Source organism: Chiloscyllium plagiosum, chromosome 6, assembly GCF_004010195.1.
Source record: "Chiloscyllium plagiosum isolate BGI_BamShark_2017 chromosome 6, ASM401019v2, whole genome shotgun sequence".
NCBI lineage: Eukaryota > Metazoa > Chordata > Chondrichthyes > Orectolobiformes > Hemiscylliidae > Chiloscyllium > Chiloscyllium plagiosum.
The window spans coordinates 13,320,390-13,343,588 of record NC_057715.1 but is presented as its reverse complement, the minus strand read 5'-3'; the positions used below and the strand labels follow the sequence as shown (position 1 = coordinate 13,343,588).

Genomic DNA, 23,199 nt, shown 5'->3' with positions numbered 1-23,199 from the left:
TGCAATTCTGGTCTCCTTCCTATCGGAAAGATGTTGTGAAACTTGAAAGGATTCAGAAAAGATTTACAAGGATGTTGCCAAGGTTGGAGGATTTGAGCTCGAGGGAGAGGCTGAACAGAATGGGGCTGTTTTCCCTGGAGCGTCAGAGGCTGATGGGTGACCTTATAGAGGTTTGCAAAATTATGAGGGGCATGGATAGGGTAAATTTGCAAACTCTTTTCCCTGGGGTTGGGGAGTCCAGAACTAGAGGGCATAGGTTTAGGGTGAGAGGGGAAAGATATAAAAGAGACCTAAAGGGCAACTTTTTCATGGTACGTGCATGGAATGAGCACCCAGAGGAAGTGGTGGAGGCTGGTACAATTGCAACATTTAAGAGGCATTTGGATGGGTATATGAATAGGAAGGGTTTGGAGTGAAATGGGCTGGGTGCTGGCAGGGTGGGACTAGATTGGGTTGGGATATCTGGTCGGCATGGACGGGTTGGACTGAAGGGTCTGTTTCCATGCTGTACATCTCTATGACTCTATCTAATACCAACATTGCTGGCAACATAGGAAGAGGAAAAAGCCATTGAGCATCTCCAGTCTGTTCTGATATTCATTTGGATCATGCTTGATTCCACCTATCCACCTTGGATTGTGAACCTTTAGTATGTTTGCTGAATAAACATCTATCAGTTTCAATTTAGAAAGTTTTCATTTCATGCGCAGCTTCAGCAGCATTTTGGGGGAAAGAGTTCTGGATTTTCACCACCTTTTTCTGTGTCCAGGAGGCAGAACAGATGATCCATTTTACCTTTGAAGGAGTTATTTCTATATTAATACATGGAAACATTATTTTAGCACATGGGAGAATCTGTAGTCAGATTCACTCAGGAGACAGTGGAAACAGTTAGAGTTGATTAATTTAAATGCAAATTAGAGAGATTTCCCCCAGAAGATAACACTTAAGGCTCCAGTGCATGAGTAATTTGAGACATGGCGCATGGTGAGAGCATGCTTGGGAGTGATATTGGATCTATTGTTTCAAGAGCTCTACCACTGTGTGTTTTCCTGAATGGGATGGTCCCTGGTCTTACTGTGTCTTACTGTTTCAATACAATATGGGGCGACACGGTGGCACAGTGGTTAGCGGTCTGGGTGGGTTGCTCTTCAGAGGGTCGGTGTGGATTTGTTGGGCCGACGGCCCTGTTTCCACACTGTAAGTAATCTAATCTAATCTAATTAGTTGGAGTTGGGTATGAGAAATAACTAGAATGTTTTGTGATGCTTCTCCAGTTGTGACATTGCTGATTCATAGAGGTCCCAAGAAGATAAATCAGCAACAAATCAGAATCACAATGAATTTGTCTCACTGACTCCTCATCTGCAGTTGAACAAAGGTGGCTGCACGCTTGATCTTGAGTTTTGTAGTTTTGTGGCTGATTGTAATTAAATGAAAATGAAGCAGAAATTACAACGAAGGGAACTGTACTCCCTCTACTGCAGAGATTCTCCTCCTGCTGTTTCTATTTAATATTCACTACGAGTCAACTCCATATCTGATTTCATCAGAAATTTTATTTAATGGGTAATAATATTTGGGAAGTTCAACATAGCAAAAACCTTCTGAGTGGTCAGGTTGCAGTTTAACATAGAATCTATGAGGAGAGTGAAACGGAGAAGTAAGAAGACTTTCAGAGGCTGGCTGTATCAATCTTTCTGTCTTGCCTTTCTCTGTAAATTTGCTCTCACCAAATTTCTGTTGAAAAAGCAAAAACATTACATTCATAGATACGAAAGAAATAATTGTAAAACCCAAAGGCAACCAGAAAGAACCCAGGTCGAACCAAGAAATCAGTGAACTGATCATCATGATAGAGGTTACATCGAGGCTTCATCAAGAAATCGAAAAGATTGTGTAAGCAACCCATCTAGTTTTTTGGTTTGGGGTGCTCATACAGAGTTAAGTTCCCTGACTTGGTTTTTCCTCTCTTCTCATGAGATTCGTTTTGTCTGTTCATTTTTCTTATGTGTCTGAGTGCATGTGGGAATTTTAAAAGGGGTAAAGTTTAAGAAACATAAATTAGGAATCTTGTTCTTTTACTGTGCTTGGTAACATTAAAAGTTACAATAAATTGACTTTTTATTATTGTTATTGAAGACTCTAGTAAGGTTTGCTTTTAACCTCATCGGCAATCAATCAGAGACAAATTGGGATTTTTGGCAAGTTTTTTTTAATATTAACATCTGAGGTGATTTTTCATAATGGAACTTGATTTCCAGCACACTGGAGTAGTGACATAGTACTCAAAAAAGGAATAGTTTCCTCCTTAGTTATTTATCTCTTCAGCAACTTGTCCAAACAGAGACTAGTTGGCCAGTCGTTTGGAATCATGCTATAAATAGATTGTTTACTTATGTAACTATGAAGATGTACAAACTGATTCATTGGCCACTAAACACTTTATATCATCCTGAGAATGTGAGGAACAACTCTGTAATGCAAGTCCGCTTCTTCCTTTGTGCTTATTATGTACAGGAACATCTATGGTCTTTGAAGTTGAATGACCAAGCACTCTGGGCAGTAAGGATCTTAGTATTTTTCCGTCAACCCATGTGTCTGCAGCAGGTTCACAGATGTCATCATTTGAGAGTGATAGAATGTTACTGCATGGAAAGAGAGCCTTCAGCCCTTTGTGTTTGAGCTGGCAATCAGGCATCTATCTACGGGGAGGAGATGGCCTAATGGTATTATTGCTGGACTGGTAATCCAGAGATCCAGGTAATGTTCTGGGGACCCACAGTCCAAAGATGTGCCGGTCAGGTGATTTGGCTATGCTAAATCGCCCATAGTGTTAGTTGTATTAGTCAAACGGAATGGGTCTGGTGGGTTACTCTTTGGAGGGTCAGTGTGGACCTGTTGGGCTGAAGGGCCTGTTTCCACACTGTCGGGAATCTAATCTAATCTACTCGAATGCCATTTTCCAGCATTTGGCCCATAGCTTTTGATGCTATGGTATTACAGGTATTCATTTAAGTATTTCAAATGTTGTGATGATTCCTGCCCCTGCCACCACTTTAAGCAATGAGTTTCAGATTTTCACCACCCTCTGGGTGAAACCTTTCTTTCCCTCTTAAATCCCCTCTCATGCCTTGACCACTAAGTGAAAATTTTCATCCTATCTACCCTGTCGGCATCCCTCATAATTTTGTAGACCTCAATCCAAACCTCACTCAGGCTTCCCTGCTCTAAGGGAAACAACCCCAGCCAACCTAGCTTCTCTTTATAGATGAAATGCTCCAAACCCAGTGAATCTTCGCTGCTTTGTCTACAGTCCTTCCTCAGTGGAGAATTGTGGAGACAAGAACCACACACAGTACTCCAGCTGTATCCTAACTGGTGTTATGTCCATCCCCATCATGACCTCCTTAAGAAACAAAAAAAACAAAAGAACTGCAGATGCTGGAAATCTGAAACAGTAATAAAGAACAGAAATTGCTGGAAAATCACACTGCCGTTCAAAGGAAAGGTCAGTGGACCTGAAAAGTTCACTATGGTTTCTCTCCACAGATGCTGCCAGACCGGCTGAGATTTTCTAGCGATTTCTGTTTTTGTTTGTGACCTCCTCACTCTTGGTATTCAATGGCTAGGTGTCCACCGTGTGGACACTGTCTTTTTGAGAGGATGGAAATTGGAGTGAGAAAATAATCACCAATTAGGGGAACAGGCAGGAGAATGGAGTTGAGGCCAAGATGAAATACGCCATGATCGTATCAAATGGCAGAACAGGCTCAAGGGGCTGAATTACCAACTCCTCCTAATTCTTATGTAACTAAGAAAAAATACATACTTTGTTAAGTTAAAATGAATGAGCATTGTTCCGATGAAGCAAGTTTTTTCACAAATAAAATGGGGTCAAGAAGGAACAAGAGGTTTTGGCCCATTCTGGAATGATTGCCTTTACTGAGAAAGTCTAGAACAAGGGAGCTTAACCTTAAACTTAGAGATAGGGTGATGACAGGAAGCACTTCTTCACAAAAAGGGGAATCGAACTTTGAAACTCTCTTCCCTAAATAGCTGATGAGGATGTGGATTAATGTATGGTGCTGAAAAATGTGTTGCTGGAAAAGCGCAGCAGATCAGGCAGCATCCAAGGAGCAGGCGAATCGACGTTTCAGGCATAAGCCCTTCTTCAGGAATGAGGAAGGTGTGCCAAGTAGGCTAAGATAAAAGGTAGGGAGGAGGGACTTGGGGGAGGGGCGTTGGGAATGCAATAGGTGGAAGGAGGTTAAGGTGAGGGTGATAGGCCGGAGAGGGAAAGCTCACTCACTTTAATAATTTCAGTCCGAGACAAATATCTGAATCCGCCATTTATTTATACACCTATAGGTGGGTGCCCTGTCTCATTACCCGGTAAGGTAATGACAAAATGCACACCAAATCCAACAAACTCTCGAAATTTATTCAGTTTGAATCCCCATATTTTTCCTTATTCCATTGTTTGTTCCCTGCTTCGCTTACGTCACTCATTACCTTAAGACTGATCCCACAACTTCTGTTTATCGTGTTTTGTCTGTGACAAACTCTTATCTCTGACTCCCATAAGGGTGTTTGACGTCAGTCTACCGTAGGTTATTGATTAGGCATATCTTTTCTTCTATCAGCATCTATTTCCATCCAGAGGCCACTTTGACCTCTTTAATTAGGGTTTGTTCCTGTGTCTCTGTACAAGCGAGGAGAACAGATGTTTTCCTGTTTGCCCATATATCCACCATTGTTCTGTATTCCTCACATATCCTTTCTTTTTGCTGAATATGTATTTTCTCATTCCTATTCTGTATCAGAATTTATACTTGCAGAAATAACATTAATTCATTTATATCCCACAAGGCCATCTGGGTTGTTCGGTATTGGAATTGATTAATGTATGGTGTCAATATTAAGATTAACAGATGGGATTGTTGACTACAGATATTATGGCATTGGTGGGTAGATGTGAGTTAAAGCTGTAAATCAATTGTGACCTAATTAAATGACTGAACAGGTTTGAACTGGCCTCCTCATTTTCCTGTGCCCTGACTCTATACACAGATTTTTTGTTTTGTTACAGGATGAATTAAACCATTCACAAGCATTTTCATGCTGGGTCAGTTTTAGGCTGGAATTGGAAAAATGCAGGGCACGGTGTTGCATATTGGTCTTGACATGTATGGGTAAGAAGGGCTTGACAGAGTCAATGAACGGGCTCCCTGCAGGTAGGTTGCAGGCAAATGAGGCTTTCTCATTCCCTCCCTCCCCACCCTCAATTTCCACTCAGCCTCACCCTTTAGGGACTGACTGGCATTCAGATGTGGACCCGGCTCCGTTAAATTGCAGATTTTGTCTGACTACCTATCACCATGGCAACCTGAGACCAAAACAGCTACATCAAGATTTACAAGAAACACAGCATCACACATTTTGTTTTGCTAACAAAATCGGCAGTTTGAAATCAGTGTGTGTGAGGGCCAGCTGTTAAAGCCAACTCCTGCAGTGACTGCGGGGGGAAGGGATTTTCGATTCATGTCAGACACTCAGTATAATCTTGTAGGTGTAAAGTGTGTACAATGCAATTTAGGAGATTAGCTAATACTGATCATTTATAAAATACCTTTCTCAGCGTTAATTAGCAACAAACTTCAACACCCATCCACGTGAGACAAGAGGGCAGACTTCTAACAACTTTGCCAAAGTTTTAAAGAGTGTTCCAAAGGTGGGGTGGTGGGGGTGGGTGTTGGGGAGGTGGGGTGGGGGGAGAGAGAGAGTGAGAGAGATCCATAGGGAATTCCAGAGCTTAGGGACTAGACAGTTGCAGACATGGCCATCATGAGTGGAGTGTTAAAAATCGAGGATGGACAGGGGATCCCAAATTGGAGGTGTGTCAAGATCCCAGAAAATTGTATGACTGGAGCATGTTATAGTGAATAGGGAGAGGTGAGTGAGGTCATGAGGGAATTTAAATACATGCAGAAGGAGCTGCATGGCCAGAGGCCATTGCATCTGAGTGAGCATGGGGATGATAGAATCCCTATATTGTGGAAGCAGACCACTTGGCCCATTGATATTACACTGATCCTCTGAAGAGCATCCCGCCCAGACCCACTCCCCCAACCTATCCATGTAACCCTGCATTTCTACCTAGCCTGCACATCCTTGGACACTATGGGCAATTTAGCATGGCCAGTCCAACTAACCTGTATATCGTTGGACATCGGGAGGAAGCCGGAGCACCCACGCAGATATTGCAAACTACACAGTTGCCTGAGGCTGGAATTGCACTGGATCCTTGGCACTGCTAATCACTGAGCCACCATGCACCCAGATGTACAGGAGTTGGTGTAAACTAGGGAATGGGCAGCAGGGATTTGGATGTGCTCAAGTTTACATAGGCTTCAATGTGGGAGACTGGCCAAAAATGCATAAAAGGAACCAAAGCTTGAATAAGAGTTTAGGTAGCAGGTGCGTTTTGAGGCAGGGACAGAGATGGCTTTTTCCAAAGTATTTACAGAATCGAAATACCTCCTTTGATGCAAGAAGTCAATGCTTTTGGAGATTGATGTTTCTAGCAATGGATAGGATGTGAGATTGGAGTACTGTCAAAAAAAATATGGTCCTGAATATAGCCCTTATGACATGTGGAGACTGTTTAAGGAGCAGTTGTTGCGAATGATGCACACATTTATTCCTCTGAGACAGGTAAGAAGGGGTAAGATTAAGGAACCTTGGATGACAAGAACAGAGGAGCTTCTCGTCAAAAGGAAGAAGGTACCTTATGTAAGGTGGAGGAAGCAAGGATCTAGCACAGCTTTAGAGGGTTACAGGCTTGCTAGAAAGGAGCTCAGAAATGGATTGAGGAGAGCAAGGAGGGGGCACAAGAAAGGCTTGGCAAATAGGGTTAGGGAGAACCCAAAGGCATTTTACTCATATGTGAGAAATAAGAGAATGATCAGGGAGAAGGTAGAGCCGATCAGAGATAGCATAGGGATCTTGTGCGTGGAGTCTGAGCAGATAGGGGAAGCCATAAATGAGTATTTGCTTCAGTTTTCTCTAAGGAAAGGGACCTTGTTGTAAATAAGAACTTTGAGGAGCTGGGATACAGGCTTGACCAGATCAAGATTGATGAAGTTGATGTGCTGGAAATTTTGGGAAACATTAAGATTGATAAGTCGCCAGGGCCAGACCAGATTTGTCTTAGGCTGCTCTGGGAAGTGAGAAAGGAGGTTGCTAAGCCGCTGGCGAAGATCTTTGCCTCCTCACTCTCCACGGGGCTGTACCGGAGGATTGGAAGGAGGCGAATGTTGTTCCTCTTTTCAAGAGGATAATAGGGAAATCCCTGGCAATTACAGACCACTCAGTCTTACGTCTGTGGTCAGCAAAGTTTTGAAACTTTTGAGTGATAGGATCTATGACTATTTGGCAAAGCATAGCATGATTAAAGGCAGTCAGCATGGCTTTGTGAGGGGCAGGTCATGCCTCACAAATCTTGTTGAGTTCTTTGAGGAGGTGACAAGACAGGTTAACGAAGGTCGAGCAGTGGATGTGGTGTATATGGACTTCAGCAAGGCATTTGATAAGGTTCCTCATGGTAGGCTCATTCATAAAGTCAGGAAGTATGGGATACAGGGAGATTTGGCTGTCTGAATTCAGAATTGGTTGGCTGACAGAAGGCAGAGAGTGGTTGTAGATGGAAAGTATTCTGGAGGTCAGTGTTGAGTGGGGTCCCCCAGGGCTCTGTTCTTGGCCCTCTGCTCTTTGTAGTTTTTATATGTGACTTGGATGAGGAGGTTGAGAGGTGGTTTAGTAAATTTGCAGATGACACAAAGGTGTCATCGATAGTATCGAGGGCTATTGCAGGCTGCAGCGTGACATAGACAGGATGCAGAGCTAGGCTGAGAAGTGGCAGATGGAGTTCAACTGGATAAATGCGAAGTGATGCATTTTGGAAGATCAAACTCGAATGCTGAATATAGGATTAAAGACAGGATTCTTGATAGTGTGGAGGAACAGAGGGATCTGGGTGTGCAAGTATATAGATCCCTCAAAGTTGCCACCCAAGTGGATAAGGTTATTAAGAAAGCGTGTGGTATTTTGGCTTTCATTAACAGGGGTATCAGAGCCATGAGGTTTTGCTGCAGCTCTACAAGTCCCTGGTGAGACCACACTTGGAATATTCTGTCCAGTTCTGGTCGCTCTACTATAGGAAAGATACAGAGGCTTTGGAGAGGGTGCAAAGAAGGTTTACCAGGATGCTGCCTGGACTGGAGGGCTTGCCTTAGGAAGAAAGGTTGAAAAGGCTCAGACTTTTCTCTCTGGAGAGAAGGAGGAAGAGAGGAGACCTGATCGAGGTGTACACAATAATGAGAGGAATGGATAGAGTCAATAGCCAGAGACTTTTCCCCAGGGCAGGATTGACTGGTACGTGGGGTCATAGTTTTAAGATATTAGGAGGAAAGTATAAAGGAGACGTCAGAGGAGGTCCTTTACGCAGAGAGTTGTGAATGTATGGAATGCGTTGCCAGCTGTGGTGGTGGAACCAGAGTCATTAGGGACATTTAAGCGACTGCTGGACATGCACATGGGTAGCAGTGAGGATTACATTAGGATTAAACCTCGGCACAACATCGTGGGCCAAAGGGCCTGTTCTGTGCTGTACTTTTCCATGTTCTATGTCCTATGCACAAATCAGGAGTTAGAGTGCAATGGAACCTTACTCTGATCTAAACTTCAATTCCTGTACTTTTCTTTAGACAGTGAAATAGCAGAAATAAATGTTGCCCAGTTAGCAGCCATGGTAATGTGAAATCTGGTTGTGGAATTCCGGTTGGCATTGTGCTTGATCCCATTGCTCATTACATCAATTTATTCTGCAGAGTGTTTTTTTCTGTGTTGGGGTCTCCTACGAACTGCATAAGTCTTTCACTGTCTCCACATACCATTTCAAGGAGACAACCCTGTCTCCACTCAATCCCTCAATCCCTCCAACACTAATTCCAATCCACCTCTATCCCAACCCAATCTCACTTCTAACCCATCTTCACACCAACTTATCAGCTACTCCAATTCTAATTTCAATCTGTCTTCATCCCAAGCCAACCAATCCTGACTTTTCTGCGGTCCCCAACCTCATATTCTATCTCACAGGAACTTAATGTCCTACTTAGCCCCATCTGCACACCTACTCAACACACTCTCCTCAATCCATCCTACTGCCCCTCTCCCCATGGCAAATCGATATTTGCTATCATGGTCCTCGCTTCCCAGATAGAATTATTCATTTTGCTCGACCGAATCTCATGGACGATCAAAGGTAGCTTGGAGAGTTTTAGCATTCCTTCCAGGGAAAGGGGAGATTCTGGGAAAGCCTCACTTAGAGTCATAGAGATGTACAGCATAGAAACAGACCCTTCGGTCCAACCCGTTCATGCCGAACAGATAGCATGGTCCCACTTGCCAGCACCTGGCCCATATCCCTCCAAACCTGTCCTATTCATATACCCATCCAGATGCCTTTTAAATGTTGCAATTGAACCAGCCTTCACAACTTCCTCTGGCAGCTCATTTCATACATGTACCTCCCTCTGCATTGCCCCTTAGGTCTCTTTTATATCTTTCCCCTCTCATCCAAAACCTATGCCCTCTAGTTCTGGACTCCCCGACCCCAGGGAAAAGACTTTGTGTATTTATCCTATCCATGCTCCTCATAATTTTGTAAACCTCTATAAGGTTACCCCTCAGCCTCCGACGCTGCAGGAAAACAGCCCCAGCCTGCTCAGCCTCTCCCTATAGCTCAAACCCTCCAACCCTGGCAACATCCTTGTAAATCTTTTCCTTTCAAGTTTCACTACATCATTCCGATAGGAAGGAGATCAAAATTGCACGCAATATTCCAACAGTGGCCTAACAATGTCCTGTACAGCTGCAAAGTGACCTCCCAACTCCTGTACTCAAAACTCTGACCAATAAAGGAAAGCATACCAAATGTCTTCTTCACTATCCTATCTACCTGCGACCCCACTTTCAAGGAGCTATGATATTGCCTGTCCCCAGGGGTCAGTCTGAATCTTACTGCACTGCTGAAGCCTTTGGGCTGGTGTTGTTAAGTAGCAGCTTGCAGGATCTTGAATTGGCATTGATGATGATGAAATAGTGATACTAGTCCCAGTGGGAGGAAAACGTGGAGGTAATGGTGCTCCTTGACATTTCTGCTTTTGTCCTTTGGCAGTGGAGTATGCGGGGAAGGTGCTAAATAACAAGGTGAGTTGTTGCAGTTTTAGACAATGTGTTGCAGCCCATGGTGCACTGATGGAGGGGGGCAAGATGTTGAATTCCATTGTAGGGGCACAGATCAATATGATCTATGTGGTGGGGCTACATTACTTTCAGTAGATGCGTCATAAGTGAGAGTCCTTGTCACAAAGCCATCTGTTCAGGATCAGATCCAAAGATTAATCCGACTATTTTCTCTTCTTGGATTGCAGAGCTGGGAAAAAGACAAAACATCCACTGCTGTCACTTGGAAACTGTTGTTCTGTATGACTAACTACTTTGTTGTTTTCTACAGACATTGGTGTTGGAAGTGACTCAGTATGTGCCCGCCACCAATCCCATCATATCAAGTCAGTTGATTCCCTGGCTGGATCACATTTATCGCTTGGAAGAACTTCAAAAAACCTTCCGGGGAAGTATCGAAGTTTGGTGAGTGAGTTTTGAACCCGGAAAGGGTGCAATAGAATTTCAAAATGAGGAACCTAGAAAAGTAGAATGAGAAAACTCTCACAAGTTGATTTTTTGATGGGTGGGATCATTGTAGGAAGAATTGCACCCAAAATAAAAGAGTTAGCTCCTAATGGGTGAAGCTTTGTGAAATACTCTCCATTGGCCCACATATTATCCTAAGTTTTTCAGCCGAGAGTTCTATTGAATAAACTTTCCAAAGATGCCCTGCAGTGCACACCTCTAACAAACTAGGAATATATTAGAAAAATGAAATGCTCAGGCATCCTCAGGGCTCTAACATCTTATTCTTTGTTTTGCTCTTAATTACTCACCTTGTATTTTTAGCTGTTTGTTGCACTTTGACTTTAATCTTCAAGATGACTTACTGATTTGTTTGAGCTGAGAACATCCCTGTTATTCTCCCCATGTGGCTCTGTAGACTCTCATTCCAATAAATCTCCTCTGTATCATCTCCAAGATCTACTCAGAATTGAACACATGTCCTCCAACTGATGTATGACCAGTGGTTTATAGAGGTTGATTTTTTATACAAAATTAATTCTTTTTACAAATCTAGTTTCATTAAATATTCCTTTCTCTCTTTAAGGACATGACTGATAACAGCAACCATCATATGATTGTGAAAGCAAAATTCAACTTTTATCAGACCAATGAAGATGAACTCTGCTTTACCAAGGGCGATGTTATCCATGTGACCAGAATTGAGGAAGGAGGCTGGTGGGAGGGGACATTAAATGGCAAAAATGGATGGTTCCCCAGCAATTACGTGAGGGAAATAAAGTCTAATGGTAAGTAGCCAAGTTAAGTAATAAGTAGATCTGAAATATTCAAATACCTCCAAAGGAAGCAGTTTTGTTTTCCTGGTCTTCAGTGCTCCCTGCAGTCTTGAGCTTGCAACTAAATTGTTATGAGGAAGTGTTCACATCAGCAGTTTCAATGTTAAATGTTGATCTAAGAAAGTATATATTAACAGTGAAAGCAGGAAGCTTGTGCACAGAGGAGATTTTTTTCAAAATTGCAGGATTAAATGATGCTCAATTTCAGTAAAAATTTACAAACTATCAGTAGTAGGTTACAAAAAGAGCATCCCATTATCAGTTATCCTGAGAGGATGGTGTTAGACCTTCTTAAATCATTGGTGGTAGCTTAACATAACTGATGGATTTCTGGTCTGCGTTAGAGGAAAGTTAATTGTCAACCACATTTGATGTAAGGAGGATGAAATCACTGCACAGAGGCTGGTATCCCATCACCAAGTCATCCATTATTTCCATTGCTGTGACCAGCCAGCTCCAAGCCAGTCCCAAGACTGGAGGAGCCTTTCTGAATCTCCTGTTGTTTTTAATTTTATAAAACAGTACAGTTTACAAATAAGCAATTAACATTAACAGCCGTATACAGAGAAACAGCAATTTACAGGGGAGAGGAGCGGCAAAGCCAGGCCTCAAAACCCACCGTTCAACCAGTTTTTATGGAAATGAAGCCAAACCTCAAATCCCAAACTCCTGTTTATTTTTTTCTTCTTCTTCTTTTTTCTTTTTTCCTTTTTTTTCTCTTTTTCTACCCTCACGCTACCACCTAACTGCAGTAGTGCTTATTTTTCCCCTGACCCATGTGGTGTGTGTATAGGTGTGAGATGCAGTTAAAGACACAAGGTGAACAAGTCTTTATTCAGTTTCCACCACTGGGAAGAAAAGAAACACCCAAGTGACCAGTGACAAGCAGTGCCTTTCACATCAAAGGGATCTCCTGTTTACTTTTTTTTATTTTTCATTTTTTAAATTTTCTATTACCCCCACACTACCGCCTAACTGCGGTAGTGCTTATATTTTCCCCAGCACCCATGTTGTGTGTGCGCAGGTGTGAGACACAGTGAAAGACACAAGGTGCATGAATCTTTATTCAGTTTCCACCATCAGGAAGCAAAGAAACACCCGAGTGGCCAGTGACAAGCAGTGCCCTTCACATCAAAGGGATCTCCTGTTTATTTTTTTCTTTAACAGGAAGTCGGACACACCTGTTATTTTTTTTTACAGAACCCCTGACCCTCCTGTTTATTTTTTTTCTTTTTTTCTTGTGTGTGTGCAGGAATGAAGATCTCCTGTTAATTTTTTTGTTTTTTTTTCTTTTTCTCTTTGTTTAACCCCCACACTACCGCCTAACTGCGGTAGTGCTTATTTACAAAAACAGTTTACAACAAACAGTTACATTTACAGCTGCATACAAGAGACAGCAATTTTACAAGGGAGAGGAGCAGCAAAGCCAGGCCCCAAACCCTACCGTTCAAACACTTTACAGGGACATGAGGACAAACCTCAAATCCCAGTTTCACATATAAAAATATAAAGAGACATCAACAATGACATTTGTGCATTAGACAATACTGTTACATACAAAAGTGCAGACAATACAGACCCAGCAAGCCCCCGCCCTCCCACCTTCTGACCATTCTAAGGCAGCCCGCCCCTACCCACCTTCCGGTTCTCGGTCCACCCCATGCCCCGTTCAGTTCTCGGTCCGCCCCGACACACCTTTCGACCACCTCTAGGACAATCTCCTGTTTATATCTGTCAGCCAGGGCTCTGTGATTGGCCCAGGTTAATAACTCCAATCAGAGAACTCATAGTCAATGAGATCCAACTGCCCATGTTCCAGTCACTACAGAGGCGTAATGCACAGACCCAGACAGGATTAGAATGGCAGCTTTCTTTTCTGTAAAGAGTATTAGCAAATCTTTTGGGTTTTTAACAGTAATTGACTACTTTGTAATCAATTGAATTGAAACCAATTTATTTTTAGTAGAGTTTTGCACTTAAACCTTCTGTGATGCTGTCTTTGGATGAATTGAGAAACTGAGGTCCCATGTGTCTTCTCAGGTAGACGTAAAAGATCCTTAGCACGATTTGAGGAGTGCAGGGCAAATTATCCTGAGCCAGTATTTATTTTTCTTTTCCATTGTGGGAGCTTTCTGTGTACAAGTTGACTGCTGCATTTCCTGCATTACAATACTGATGGACTTCGAAAAGTACTTCATTCTATAAAGCATTTTGGGACTTCATCAGATCATGAAATGCATCATCTTACTCCTCTGTACTGTACTGCTTCTGTGTGCCATCACAAGTACTTCTGACTCAGTTTTGGGGGATTAAGTTAGCAACACAAACTGTTCCACTTTGAATTCCCATCAACTTTATCAAATCCTTTAATTATTTTAAATAGCCCAATTAGATCATACCTTAATCTTCTAAACTCAAGGGAATGCAAACTTTATTTGAGCAACTTGTTGAAAGAACATATGAAATCAGAGCAGGAGTAGGCCATTCAGCTCCTCAAGCCTGCCCCACCCTTCTGCATCATCTGCCTGAGGCCTTAACTTCTCACTATTTCAAAAATTCTGTCTACGTCCTATTGGTGATATAACTTCCACAACTCTCTGAGGTAGAAAATTCCTGACATTTCACTACCTACTGAGCGAATAAATTATTTTGCCTCTCTGATTTAATTGAACGCCCCCATTCTGTAACTATGGTCCCTTGTTCAAGATTATCCCACTAGTAGAAACATCTTCCCGACATTTACCCTCTCAAGTCCCTTAATATCTTGTATGCTCCAATACAGTTCCTCTAAACTGGAATGAATTAGAGGTCTTGCATGTTTAGCTGTTCTTAATACATTCCAGGAATCAGCCAAGTGAATCTCTTTTGAAATTACAGTGTATTCATTCTTAAATATAGGGAGGAAAACTGAAGTATCCGGTCACTAAATCATTCTTTGTTTGCCAAGAGTCCTTGGCACTGATGCAGCTTCTTCAGAGCCAGGTCCAATTGAACAGGATGTCTGACACTCCTGATCTTATCTGTCAGCCAGGGTTCCCTGATTGGACCAAGTTAACAGCCCCAGTCAGGGAACTCATATTTTATGAGATCCACCTGACTGACCTTGTAACGATCACTACAAAAACTGGCTACAGGGTGCAGCCTCACCACACACTGTACAGTGTAACATGACTATGCTGTTTTCTAAATTCCAAGCCCTAGCAATAAAGATGAAAATTCCATTAACTTCTTGTTTTCCTGTTTCACCTTCATGCTAGTGTTAGTGTTTCAAGCACAAAAACATTAAAGACTCTGTGAAGTCTTTAGCCATTTACATAATAGTCTACCTTTTGATTCTTCTTGCCAAAGTGCATGACCTCACACTTTCCTAAATTAAACTCCATTTGCCAAATTTTTGCCCACTTACTCTAACTATCAATATTCCTTTTCAGATTCCTTCTGTTCTCATCACCACATCCCCACCATTTTTTTTTATATTGTCAACAAATTTGTATACATGATTATCTGCATCCTCCTCCAAGTTATTAATATAGATAGTACATTATCGAGGACCTAAAGACTGAGTTTTGTGGAACTCCACTTGTTATGTCTTTCCAAACTGAAAATGACTCATTAATCTTTCTTGTTATTCACATGACATCGCGCGTTGGGCATCGTGAGCTGGCCAATGTTAATTGCTCATCCCTTGAGAAGGTGGTGATGAGCTGCCTTCTTGAACTGTTGCAGTCTACATGCTTGAGGTTGATCCACAATGTTGTTAGGGAGGGAATGCCAGGATTTTGACCCAGCAACAGTGACGGAAAGGTGACAGTGGGGACCTTGCAGGTGGTGGTGTTGTTCCCATGTATCTGTTCCCCCTGTTCTTCTAGGTGGAAGTGGTGTGGGTTTGGAAGGTACTGTCTAAGGATCTTTGGTGAAGTTGTGCATTACATCTTGTAGATAGTACGCACTGCAGCTGCTGAGCATTGGTGGTAGAGGATGTGGATACTTGCAGATGTGGTGCCAGTCAAGTGGGTTACTTAATCCTGAAAGGTGTCAAGTTTCTTGAGTGTTGTTGAAGTTGCACCCATCCAGGCAAGTGGGGAGAATTCTATCACACTCTTGACTTGTGGCTTGTAGAATGTGGGCAGGCTTTGGGGAGTCAGGATGCGAGTTACTCGTGCAGTAATCCTAACCTCTGACCTGCTCTTGCAGCCACCATGTTTATGTGGCGAGTCCAGTTGAGTTTCTGGTCAATGGTAACCTCCAGGATGTGTTGGCAACACTGTTGATTGTCAAGGGGTATTGGTTAGATTGTCTGTTAGTGGAGATGATCATTGCCTCGCATTTGTGTGGTGTGACTGTTACTTGCCGCTTGTCAGCTGAAGCCTGGATATTGTCCAGATCTTGTTGAATTTGAACGTAGACTTCTTCAATAACTGAGGAGTTGCAAATGGTGGTGAACATTATGCGATCATTGGCGAATACCTTCACTTCTTTCCATATGATGGAGGTAGGTCATTGATGAAGCAGCTGAAGGTGGTTGGGCCTAGGACACTACCTTGAGGAACTCCAGAGACATTCTGGAGCTGAGATGACTGACCTCCAACAACCACATTCATCTAATGTACTAGATATGACTCTAACCAGTGGAGAGATGTCCCAATGCCAGTTGATTCCAGTTTTACTAGGGTTCCTTCATTCCACGTTCATTTGAATGTGGCCTCGATGTCAAGCGCTGTCTCTCATACCTCAACTCTGGGATTCAGCTCTTTTGTGCATGCTTGCACCAAGGTTGTAATGAGATCAGGAGCTGAGTGGCCCTGGCAGAACCCAAAATTCCTGAAGAAGGGCCTGTGCCCGAAACGTTGAATCTCCTGTTCCCTGGATGCTGCCTGACCTGCTGTGCTGTTCCAGCAATAAAGTTTCAACTTTGATCTCCAGCATCTGCAGACCTCACTTTCTCCTAGGACACTACCTTGACAAACTCCAGAGACATTCCGGAGCTGAGATGACTGACCTCCAATAACCACATTCATCTAATGTACTAGATATGACTCTAACCAGTGGAAAGATGTCCCAATGCCAGTTGATTCCAGTTTTACTAGGGTTCCTTCATTCCATGTTCATTTGAATGTGGCCTCGATGTCAAGCGTTGTCTCTCATACTTCAACTCTGGGATTCAGCTCCTTTGTGCATGCTTGCACCAAGGTTGTAATGAGATCAGGAGCTGAGTGGCCCTGGCAGAACCCAAACTGGGTGTCACTGAGCAGGTTATTGCTGAGCAGGTGCTGCTTGATAGCACTATTGATGACATCTTCCATCACTTTACTGATGATCGAGAGTACACGGATGGGGCAGTAACAGACCAGTTTGGATTTGTCCTGTGTTTATGCACAGGTCTTACCTGGGCAATTTTCTACATTGTCATTTAGATACCAGTGTTGTAACTGTACTGGAAGAGTTTGGCTAGGGGAGCAGCAGTCATGGAGCACAAGTCTTCAGTACTATTGCTGGAATGTTGTCGTAGCCCGTAGCCTTTGCAGTATCAAGTGCTGGAAACCATTTCTTGGTATCATGTGGAGTGTATCGAATTAGCTGAAGATTGTTATCTGTGATGCTGGGGAGCACTGGAGGAATCTGTGATGGATCATCCACTCAGCACTTCTGGCTGAAGATTGTTGCAAATGCTTCAGCCTTATCTTTTTCACTGATGTGCTGGGCTTTTTCATCATTGGGGATGGGGATGTTTGTACACCCCATCCTCCAGTGAGTTGTTAAATTGACTATCTTCATTCAAATGCTTAGATCTGATCTGTTAGTTGTGGGATCACTTAGCACTGTCTATCATTTGCTGCTTATGATGATTGGCACACATGTATTCCTGTTTTATAGCTTCATAATAATGCTGTAGCTATGTGGCTTGCTAGGCCATTTCAGAGGCCAGATGAGAGACTGGAGCCACGTGGCTGAGGTTAGTAGATTTCCTTCAGTGAAGGACATTAGTGTACCAGGTGGGTTTTTTAAAATTCCTGATGAAGGGCTGATGCCCGAAACGTCGACTCTTCTCCTCCTCGGATGCTGCCTGACCTGCTGTGCTTTTCCAGCAACACACACTTGACTCTGACCTCCAGCATCTGCAGTCCTCACTTATTCTGGGTTTTTTCAACTATCAACAATGGTTTCATGATTATCCGTAGATTTTTAATTCCAGACAATTCTTTTTTTAAATTCAAATTTTCCCATCTACTGTGGAAGAATTCGAACCCAGATCCCCAGACATTAATTGGGATTCTGGCTTAATAGTCTAGCTATAATACCACATGATTGTTACTCCCCTAACTCTCTTTCTTCATGTTAACTTGTACTCAACCTATGCTGATACATCACTGCCAATACTATGAGCTCCTACCTTGTGCAATAACTTTTTGTGTTGCGCCACATCAGATGCTTTCAGAATACCTCTGGTGTCATAATTCAACACCTTTATCCTCAGTATCATTATGGAGAAACTGCTATATCACGTGCAAGGCCTTCTTGAGATGTGTTTCCCACAACTGAATGCCGTTACTCCAGATAGGGTTCCTCCCTTCCTAAAGTTTGGGTAACTTAATATGACTTGCACTCTTTTGTATTCTAGCCCCATTGTGATCATTCAAAGGCATTTTAAATTGTATTTTGTGCTTTAAGTGATTGCTCATCCATAGATTGTAAATCCATTCTCAAGATGGAGGAATGAAGTGCCAGAGGAAGTGGGGGAGGCTGGTACAATTACAATATTTAAAAGACATCAGGATGGGTATATGAATAGGAAGCGTTTGGAGGGATATGGGCCAGGTGCTGGCAAGAGGAACTAGATTAGGTTGGGCTTTCTGGTCGGCATCGATGAGTTGGACCGAAAGGTCTGTTTCTGTGCTGTACATTTCTATGACTCAATGACTGAGTTCTCATTATCAGGTCCAAAGTGCAGAGCCTCTCATTTCCACCTGTTACACTGCACATACCAAGCTTCTTGCCCAGTCACCTAATCTTTCCAAGTGTCAAAGATGGCACCTCTGGCAGTGCAGCAGCCTTGCAATCCCTGTTCTTTGCAACTCATAATTCAATGCACTGAAACTAAGATTACAATTGCAGTTTACTATGTTGGACATTTTCAATTACGAAGTCTAAATCTGAGAACCTGCTTCTTAGCAGCACTGTTGCTGGGGTACCTGAACCAGGTGAACATCAGTACCATCTTCAGCAGGGCAGTTAGAAATGGGCCAAGCCATCACTTATTGCCAGTAGTGTCTGTGTTACAAAAAAGGATTTAAATAGACACTGTCATGAATATCAATGGGAAGCTGCTGCATAGAGTAATCCTCATACATTCAGAAAGCAGTACAGTCTGGCCTGGACAAAGGTGTTGTCACTGATGACCTGTGAACAGGTCTGACCTTAAATTTCAGGTTACTATTTCACAGGCTTCTGAGTCTGGTGGCTTGAATGATGATCTTACCACAGGATTTTCACCAGAAAATACTGTCAGTCAGATTCAGCTGCACCTCCACATCCACTATTGTGAAACTTGTGAAGGATTCTGGGTGATTCAAGATGGAGGATGGGAAAATATTGTGGCTGTAAGAGCTGCTCTTTTTTAAAGGTGTTTTCAGTGTTGGAGCTGATTTCCTTGAATTCCAGAAGCAGTAATTACTATTTTATAAGCTGTTGCATTGTTTTGGAACTTTGGAGAAAAAAAAATCAAAACAATGACACTTTAAAAAGGAGGAAGAGAGTCAAAGGCAGTGACCACATGGGAAGTGTATCAAATTGAAAAATAAACCTGCACTGCAGTCTGACCCAGCAATGAATCTTCACAACCGACTGTCTCTGCTGTTTGATTTCAAGTATCTCAGAGGGTGGTGCATGTATGGAATGAGCTGCCAGAGGAAGTGATGGAGGCTGGTACAATTACAACATTTAAAAGGTATCTGGATTGGTATATGAATAGGAAGGGTTTAGAGGGGTACGGGCCAAATACTGGCAAATGGGTCTTAGATTTATTTAGGATATCTGGTCAACATAGAAGAGTTGGACTAAAGGAACTGTTTCCATACTATACTTCTCTATGACTCAATGGTTGATCCAGATCTAAAAGTGTAAAGCAAAGAGTGGCTGTTCAGTTTGTCAATAGATGCAAAAATAAACCAGGCACATGTAATGTGTTAGGTTACCAAATCACACAGTTGAGATAAGTCTTAGGAGATATCATATCCTCTGGAACCAGCTAAGTTGCTGACTTTAGGTCTGGTCACTGGTGTTTTTAAAGAGACAGTGTAGAGGTGAGCAGTAAAGTTGGTTGCTTGTAACATAGGAAAAACAAGAACTTGAGTGGGGCTCCACTTTCTCGCTCATGACCCTTTGGGCATCTTCATCATTAGAGTTGTGAGTGGTACAGTTGCCTTGAGAGGTCTTGTAGGTTCTCTCCATCCTTCTCCTATTCTAACCCACATTTGTCCTTCTGCCGCACCCTCCCCTTCTGTCTGTGGGAGCTTGCTGTGTTTTTGTTTTAATTTTAAGGAAAATGAATGACATTTCTGTTTAATTGAGACATGGATTGGACGGGTTTCAGATGACAATTTGTGTTGTGAGCTAAACATTATGATGTTTGTTGGTTAAAAACTTTGACAACTGATTCATTCCACAGAGAAGCCAGTCTCACCAAAGTCAGCAACTCTGAAAAGTTCTCCAAAAGGATTTGAAACTCCTCCAATTAGCAAAAGCTACTACAACGTGGTGAGTGACACATCCTGTTTGTCTTCAGTGAGATTTGATGAAGGACTTGCTGCTGAAATCTATTAATTTGAAGACATTTTAACAAAACTCCCAGAGTGAAGGGCCATTTTTGAAGCCCCTGTGTATTTTGCATCACTGAATATCAGTTTCTCTGGGAAAATATGACTACCCATTAGTAGAGTCATCAAAACAAAGCTCTCTCATCATGAAATCATTGATAAAAGTTATTCAATGTTCTTTTTGTGATATTGATTTAAAAAGACCATGAGCAGCTGTGATGATTATTGATGGGGAAGAATTTTACTCATGAATGTTGGCAAAGTCTATTAAGGAATGCAGTTTATGGAAAATATAAACTTCTTCATTTAAAAAAAACCTGCAATATCAATTTGGTAGCGAGGAATTCTGCAGGGATTAACTCGCCTCTTAACTACCTGAAACCTGTCCACAGCCTCAAGCCACAAGTCAGAAGTGTGAGGGAATACTCAGATGAACATGGGAACAGAAAAGTAACATTCTGCCCATCCAGGTCTGTGCTGCCATTAAGTTAGATCATGGGTAATCATCTACCTCAACATCAACTTCATGTGCTTTCTCCATATACATTGATATTGGTTAAAAATCACACAAAACCAGGTTAACCAGATTTTTAACTTTGTACACCCCAGTTCAACACCGGCATCTCCAATTGCTGTTGGTGGTATCCAGGTATTTATCAGTTTCTGTTTAGAGCATGCTCATTGATTAAATTTTCATTTAGTTGGGAATCCCAAAGATTCAGCACCCTCTGGATGGAGAAATGCCTTCTCCTCTCAGTCTAAAATAGCCTAGATCTTATTTTGACACTGTGTCCCTTTGTTTTAGACTCACCCAACCTGGGGAAATATCCTGTTGATACCCACTCCATTGTGCCATTTAAGACTTTTGTAAATTTCAATGAGATCACCCCCTCAGTGTTGAAACTCTAGGATGTACAGGCTCATATTCTTCATTCTCTCCTCATAAGATAGTTCTTCCATCCAGGGATTAGTCGCATGAACTTCTGTTGCATCACTTTTTTGACAAATGTATCCTTCTTCACATAAGGTGACCAAAACTGAATGCAATACCATAGTTACAGTGTCAATAAAGTGAATACAGTCACAATTGCAAGAAGCCATCTTTATTTCTCTGCACAAACTCTTCACAGTGAAGGTCATGTCCTCCTCTCTTGACTTAACCAGTGCAAGTCTGCTTAAAATCTGCTTGCTTCTTCCTCACAACTCACGTTCTCACCTAATTTTGTGTAATTGTGAAATTTGGAAATATTACATTTTGTCCACATCCAAATCATATGTATAGATTGTGAACAGCTATGATCCTTGTGCTCATCCTCGCATCATAATTGTAATGTCCCTACCTCTGGGCCAGAAGGTCCAGGTCCCACCTGCCTGGAGAGAGATCATAAAATGTCTGAACAGATTGATTGATTAAAAAATATTTCTAATTAGCACTGATCCTTGCTGTATTGCACAAGTAGCAGCCTGCCATCCTAAGAGTGACCCATTTATTCCTTCTCACCGCTTTCTCTTAACTTATTTGCAATCTGTAGTAGTACATTACCCCCAATTCCATGTTCTCCAATTCTGTTCACTAATCTCTTGTGTGGGTCTTCATCAAACGTTGTATGGAAATCAAAATACAGCACATCTGCTGGTTCCTTTTTATCAATACTACAAATTACATCTTCAGAAACTCCAAATAGATTTATTACAAAAGACTTTCTTTTCATAAATCCATATTGACAATGTCCAATTCTACCATGATTTTATAAATGTCCACTATCACATCTTTATAATAAATTTTAACATTCTTCCTGCTACAGATGTTGCACTAATACCTCTGTAATTCTCCATTTTCCCTCCTTTCTTAAATAGTTTTGTAGAATTCTGAAAGATTAAACAAATGCAATCACTATCCCTATGGCCACCTATTTCAACACTCTGAGATGTTGCTCATCTTGTCCAGGGGGTTTATCAATCTGCAAACCAGTAAGTTTTCAAATGCTACTTCTACTAATTCTAAATGCTTTTAGTCTTCAGTTTCACAAATTCCTTGTGTGCCAAGTGCTTCTGGGAGATTTTTCACATTTCCTCCATGAAGACAGATAAAATTAATTTATTTAGTTTTTCTGCCATTTTCCCATCTCCACTATAAATTTGCCTGATTCTGTCCCTTGTTTTAGCTAATCTTTTTGTTTTCATATACCAAAAGGTGATTTTACACTCCTTTCTTATTTTTGTCACAAAATTTATATTCTCTTTTCTGTTTGTTTCTTGGTTATCTTTTGCTGAATTCTAAATTGCTCCCAACCTTCAGACTTGCTGCTTTGTTTGGTATTCTTTTAAGCCACCTCCTTTGATGTAATGTATATATTGATATCTTTGGCCAGAGATGCACTTTACCTTTTTCATTGGGTAAGTGTGCCTTAGGGGAATATGCATTTGTTGCAGACTATGTGATGTTTCTTTAAATATTTGCCTTTGCCTGTCCACCATCAAATCCTTCAGTATATTTCCCAATCCACCATAGCCAACTTACCCTTCCATACTTACATCATTTCCTTTGATCTGATTTAAAACTCCCGTTCCAGAATGAGTGATACCACATTCAAATTGAATGTGAAATTTTGTCATATTATGTTTACTATTTCACAAATGCTCCTTTGCAACAAGGTTATTAATTAACCCTTTCTCATTACATTACACTAAATCTAAAGGCCCAATTCTGAGTTGATTTTTAAATGTATTGCTCCAAAAACCCATCTTACAAGAATTCTGGAAATGTATCATCCACAGCATTAGACCAAATT

At 41.8% G+C, this 23,199-nt stretch overlaps 1 protein-coding gene across 5 annotated transcripts in view; it reads left to right on the top strand.

Moving 5' to 3' along the window:
* LOC122550467 (rho guanine nucleotide exchange factor 7-like) overlaps positions 1-23,199 on the top strand; it is a 137,271-nt gene that overhangs the window by 44,761 nt on the left and 69,311 nt on the right. For all 5 annotated transcript variants that reach the window (XM_043691228.1, XM_043691225.1, XM_043691224.1 and 2 more), the window contains 3 exons: positions 10,583-10,716; positions 11,345-11,546; positions 20,260-20,348. In XM_043691228.1, the coding sequence (XP_043547163.1) occupies positions 10,583-10,716; positions 11,345-11,546; positions 20,260-20,348 (425 nt within the window). The remainder of the gene's footprint in view (positions 1-10,582; positions 10,717-11,344; positions 11,547-20,259; positions 20,349-23,199) is intronic.